Source organism: Primulina huaijiensis, chromosome 9 (assembly GCF_012295235.1).
Source record: "Primulina huaijiensis isolate GDHJ02 chromosome 9, ASM1229523v2, whole genome shotgun sequence".
Lineage (NCBI taxonomy): Eukaryota > Viridiplantae > Streptophyta > Magnoliopsida > Lamiales > Gesneriaceae > Primulina > Primulina huaijiensis.
Window position 1 is genome coordinate 3,003,710 of NC_133314.1, and position 6,194 is coordinate 3,009,903.

At 31.1% G+C, this 6,194-nt stretch overlaps 1 protein-coding gene across 1 annotated transcript in view; it reads left to right on the top strand.

Annotated features, from left to right (window-relative positions):
* Window positions 1-3,678, top strand: part of LOC140985379 (protein disulfide-isomerase like 2-1-like) — a 5,891-nt gene extending 2,213 nt beyond the window's left edge. Inside the window, exons 2-11 of the mRNA XM_073453232.1 lie at window positions 504-588; window positions 827-924; window positions 1,011-1,066; window positions 1,448-1,565; window positions 1,703-1,730; window positions 1,821-1,912; window positions 2,033-2,189; window positions 2,266-2,390; window positions 2,581-2,680; window positions 3,364-3,678. Coding sequence (XP_073309333.1) covers window positions 504-588; window positions 827-924; window positions 1,011-1,066; window positions 1,448-1,565; window positions 1,703-1,730; window positions 1,821-1,912; window positions 2,033-2,189; window positions 2,266-2,390; window positions 2,581-2,680; window positions 3,364-3,438 — 934 coding nt within the window. The 3' untranslated portion in view covers window positions 3,439-3,678. The remainder of the gene's footprint in view (window positions 1-503; window positions 589-826; window positions 925-1,010; window positions 1,067-1,447; window positions 1,566-1,702; window positions 1,731-1,820; window positions 1,913-2,032; window positions 2,190-2,265; window positions 2,391-2,580; window positions 2,681-3,363) is intronic.
* The last annotated feature ends 2,516 nt before the right edge of the window (window positions 3,679-6,194 follow it).

Below are 6,194 nucleotides of genomic sequence, written 5' to 3' on the forward strand. Positions count from 1 at the left end.
AAAAAATTTATTTTTTTTAAAAAAAATAGAATTTCCATTTTTTTTTATTTTTTCATTTTTTTATTTTTTTTTTAAAAAAATTTATTTTTAAAAAATAAAAAAATAGAAGTAGAAGAGTGGCCTACTCTTCATTTTTTTTATTTTAAAAATAAAATAAAAAAAATTAGAAGTAGAAGACTCTTCATTTTTTTTATTTAAAAACATAAAAAAATTTAGAAGAGTGGGTCGAGCTCAACCCGAACAAAGAGCTCGACCCCTGGTGAAATTTAACTAACTAATTAATGAACTAATTAATGATCTTATCTAACTAACATATTCAACTCCCTATTCTCGATTTAAAAAAGTAAAATCCCTTTTATTTAATTAAATTTTAAATGGATCGTATATTTTTTATTGACCCGAGTAAACTGCTTGTTCTGGTTGTGAAATTTTCGTGAAGCCTTTCGGAATCCTCGCTGCTACCGCAACAATGGTTTTTAGGATGTGTGGTCCTTTCTTTGCAGGTGTGGACACTGTAAAAAGCTTGCTCCAGAGTATGAAAACCTTGGGGCGAGTTTCAAGAAGGCCAAATCAGTTTTAATTGGCAAGGTTATATTTCTTTTTTCAAATGTTTTTAACTGCATCGTTAATATTGATTTTGTTACCCATATTAAAGAAATTTAAAACTCATAATTTGTCATCTAGAGCTTAATGTCACAGTCATTCAGTCAAATGTTCTCTCTCATCTAGGATCTGGTTTCAATGAAGTATGAGAGGAGATTATTCCCATTTCTATTTATATTTGTTTTGTCGGTGTCTTAATCTTTGGTGAATAATTATATCGCAGGTTGATTGTGATGAGCACAAAAATCTTTGCAGTAAAAATGGGGTTTCTGGCTATCCCACCATCCAATGGTTTCCTAAGGGCTCTTTGGAGCCAAAAAAGTGAGTTTCTGCGCTTAGCCCGAAACTCTTAGATTGTGATGTTTTCCGGTTGTGCATTCCTCATAAATAAATGTCCTGTTTCTTAGGTATGAAGGTGAACGTAGTGCAGAAGCCCTTGCCGAATTTGTTAACAGTGAAGGAGGTAAAAGTTTGTGGTTGTTACATACTGTCGCACCCATTATTAACTTTTTAATCATATTTGACGAAACATAGTGCGCTGTTTTTTTACGTTTTATTCTCGCTAAAGGCTTTAATTTATTTTTTAAAACAAATTATTGTTGAAGTTGGCATTCGTAGTGGCTGAAAAAATATGTTTTGCATGAATGGAGGCCACAATTTCAGTCCAAAATAAAAATATGTCTTGATTTGTTTACGCAAAATAAATTCAAGTTTGATGCCTATGAACATTACTTGGCTACTTATGTGATCATTTTATGTCTTCTGCACAAATATTATTCAGATTCATTCTTACGTTGTTCTTTATTACATTATTTTCTCAAATGTCTTTATGTTCTGTTCTCAGGGACAAATGTTAAGATTGCTAAAAGCCCTTCAAGTGTAGTGGTTCTAACTCCTGACAACTTTGATGAAATCGTACTCGATGAGAAAAAAGATGTTCTTGTGGAGTTTTATGCACCCTGGTAAGTGCCATTCCTAAAAATTAGGATAAGATGGTTCAGTTGATAGGCTGTAACAACTTCATAGGCTTCCATTGGCATGGTGGTGTTAAGTCATTTAAACATGCTCTTCATTTCTGATCAATGATTTACTTTTCCAGGTGTGGCCATTGCAAGAACCTTGCTCCTGTAACTTCATTCTCGACTCCTTAAGAAATAAAGTGTCGTGTGGTGGCGTGTATTTGAAATCCTTAACTTTTTTCTGCTTTTTACATGTAGACTTACGAAAAGGTTGCAAAAGCATTCGACTTGGAAGAAAATGTTGTAATTGCCAATGTTGAGGCTGATAGTTACAAAGATCTTGCAGAGAAGTAAGTACTCAAAAAAATGTGTGGCCCTGACTGTTGCTTCTCCTCCTCCTTTTGTCTTATCAACAAAATATATTGAAGATAAATTCCAGTATGGATAACCTTGGGTGGCCTGCTAAGCAGGTACGGTGTGAGTGGTTTTCCTACCCTGAAATTTTTCCCAAAGAACAACAAGGCTGGTGAAGATTATGATGGTGACAGAGATTTAGATGACTTTGTTAACTTCATCAATGAGAAGTGTGGAACTAGCCGAAATGGAAAAGGACAATTGACTTCTAAGGTCAGTAGCAAATTTACGGGCATTTCCATCTCTGGTACTTCTTGTTTATTCTGCTTAGTTTTTTGTCGTCTTTTAGGCTGGTGTTGTTGAGACCCTAAGTAGCTTAGTAAAGGAATTTATAAGTGCAACAGATGAGGATAAAAAGGCGGTATTCAACCAGATAGAAGTGGAAGCTGAAAAACTTACGGGTTCTACTGCAAGGTTGTCTCTATGGCATCATCTTGTTTACATTTCTTACAAAATATATGAATAAATTATACGTTGCACTTTTTGTCCATAGTTGTGTAGGAAAGCTTGTCGTAATTTCATTACTCATTACTAAATTAACAACATATGTTCACATATAGAAGGGGTGCATTTTTTTCACGTTTCTTTTCCATAATTTTCTCAGATACGGGAAGATATATGTGAAAGCTGCCAAGAGTTGCTTGGACAAAGGTGCTGATTACACCAAAAACGAAGTTCAGCGACTAGAACGCATGCTAGCCAAGGTAAATTTTTGGTGGCTCCTTACTCTAGACTTTCTCAGAACCACAACTAAAAACTTTTAACCAGTTATCCTACTTCCTTCCTCATTATATGCTAGTTAGATAGTGTTTGCAATAACTTATTTGAAGTGCTTCCCAGTTTCTACATACAATTTTCAAACATTTCATTGGTCAGAAACTTATAAACACTTAAGATAAGCTCTTACAAACACTACATAATATATTTGTATATAAAGATTGTAATGCTTAATTATGACTATGGTTTCACTTTTGTCGCATTGCATTTGGATTAGATCATTTCATTTCTGGAATTAGATTTGTCACGGTGGGTCATTGTTGTTAGGAGGTAAAACATAGTATTACTGTGGTAGATTTTAATCATCTTGAGAAATATTTTCTTACATGTAGAAACAAAAACTACACTACTAGAAAATATTTTCGTCCCTTCTCGAAAATATCCTTTTGTTTTAAACACCCACCCCCAACTATGATATAGGTTGAAAAAGTTTATTTTAAAACAAGTGTTTAGAAACACTGAAGTTTGGGACAATATCTGAGGTTCGTAATCCAATTGTAACACAAACATTGTCTCCCAACTCCGAAAAAATGAAAAAACGGTTTTAGGAATAAAAATTTGTGAGGGACAAAACAATCTTAGATAATGTTATTATGGATGTTTATTGCAGTCTATCAACCCAGCCAAGGCGGATGAGTTCACACTAAAGAAGAATATCCTGTCCACATTTGTCTCGGACTATTGAGGGATTATTCCTTGCACACATCTCTTTCACACATTCTGACAGCACCCCGGAGTGATTTCTTTTTCTTTTCTTTTCATTTTGATCTTTTAGATGTTACCACCAAAGGACATTAATATACACTCCATTTTGAGTAATTAATTGCAAGAAAAACTCAAATTGTTCGGGGAAATCTTTTTCTCTGCGTTTATTATTACTACTTTATAACTTATAATGAGAAATCAATGGGTATATTTGGATTTATTTCCCCTTTGTTTCCAAAAATAAATAAATAAAAACAAAGATTACATTTTTTCTTCAAAAACATATTTTTTCGTTTTATGTCTTCCGAATATCAAATTAAATGCATATTAGTCATAGACCAAGTCATTCATGTGGTCACGTTAGTGATGTTTCCATTGCATCTATTCCACAAATTAGTCATACACAAGATCATCAAGTTTGAATATGATCCCAATAAAAATTCTGCAAAAAATTTCATTTTACATCAAAGGTGTATCATAATATTCTTTACTATATGCAAACATTCTATTTCTAGTGAAATTCATATGCTATATATATATATATTTTAATCTCATCTCTTGGAAACTATGACAAATCAGTATATATTACTCCGATCTTTATTTGATTTGAGCATCGAAGTAACTTTCCAACGTCTTTTCAAATTTAACCATCGTCTCTAAGGAACATAGCCCACTGATTCATCGACTTCTATTACAAATCAAGAAACTAGTTGTCAAATTTGAAAGTACCTCTCGACATAAAGTACTATGTGGTTTAGTAAACGTCAAATATACAAATGACGGATGGTAATTTATTAGAAAAGTAAATTTTACAAAAAAAAAATTTTACCATTTACATTTTTTTAATGAATATTTTCGATAGAATTAAAAATTGTTGGAAATACATTAATGTATCATATCATATGATAAGGGCGGTAAAATAATATTAAGTATGAAAATTAGACGATTTAATTGAGATAAATGAAAAAAGAAATGTAATCTTAATATTTGAGAGGGATGGAGTAGCTTTAGCGCCTGTGTGAAAACCGAAAAAAACAAAATAACCCCACATGAAATTTTAAATACAAAAACTCACGTGGGACTGTTTCATATGTCAATTTTATGAATCAGATATTTTATTTGGGTCATCTATGAAAAAATATTATTTTTTATTGTAAATATGAGCAGAGTTGACCCACATCACAAATAAAAATTCGTAAGACCGTCATACATGAGACTTAATTTATTTTAAAACCTTGTGCTTTTTAAGAACCTAAAAATCTTGCATTAGATTCTGTGCAAATGAGTTAAACGCACCCGTTTTTTAAAAACACATGTTATAAAAAGATCTTCAATTTATTATAGGTGATTGATGTTTTTTATTTTTATATATTTTACGGTGACGATAATTATAATTTGCCCGTCAAAACTTAGATAGATCATAGATGCAATATACATACATTGTGAATCAAAATCTTAGTCCATCACCGATTCAATAAGGTCTTTTTTATGATGATAAAACCCGAATCTATTATTATTCGATTTACACTAGATAAACTCTCGGACTAAATAAGTTTTTTTTTATACGAGAATTGAATGATAACTTATATTTGGATTTAGAGAAAAAGACCAATTTATTGTACCGAAACCAAATTTCTTCTAGTTAAAATATCAAAATCCAAAACATGCTGCCTTTTAGGACGATTTTGTTTATCGCTACTATCTTCTTAGATTTAGGTAACAAAAATAAGATACAAATAGATGGCGCGTTTACGGAATGCGGTTGATATGAAATATATCACGAAGCTGTGTCTGTCTATACATAGAGCTTGCATGAGAGAGAGAGAGAGAGAGAGAGAATGAGGATTGGATATATGTTGGTTTGTCTGTTTAAGCTTTATTCCGCTTTTGTTCTGCAGCCTATACCTTAGTGGGATCAGCGATGTATTCAATAATGAGATTTAATGATTTTCAATGATTTTTTTTTAAATAATAGATTTTTGTGGATTTGATAGATTTTTATTGACTTTTATAGAATATCATAGATTTGTAAACAGAATTCCATTGACTTTTGTAGACTTTTTTCAATATTTTTGTGGACATTTACAAATTTTTTGATTGATGGTACAATTTTTATACTTTTATAAATAAATATTTTTTTAAACTTTCTTTGAACTAGTAATTATTTAACATAAATGACATTTTCACTTTAAAATAAATTTTATAATGTAAATAAATTTAATTATTTAAAAAGTAAATATGTTTAATATATGAAGAAAAAAATCACAATTCAATTTAACAAAATCAAAATTTCAATCATCTGTCTATTCAATATGCATAAATAATTAATCAATAAAATGTTTTTGCTATAAGAATACCGAATAGTGTATGGGAGGGATCTGCCCATGATTCAAACATATTAACATATGTTTTATCAAGAAATGACGGGTTTAAGGTGCCACAAAGTATTTTTTTGTTCTATACGTTACTTATTTAAAAAATTTGTAATTTTTCAAGATTATATATGTTATCCATTGGTTACTTGATTCTACAAATACAGTTCGATAGTTAAATTTTTTTAATGGATTGTGAATATGCAAATCAACATCAATTCTTGGCTCTTTTTAGAGGTGTTCGTTATCATGTCCAAGAATTTACTGTCCCAGGTCGTCACCCTAAGATGCAAAAGAGTTGTTCAATCTTCGTCATGCCTCTTTGAGAAACGCCATTGAGAGAACATTTGGTATATTTAAATCG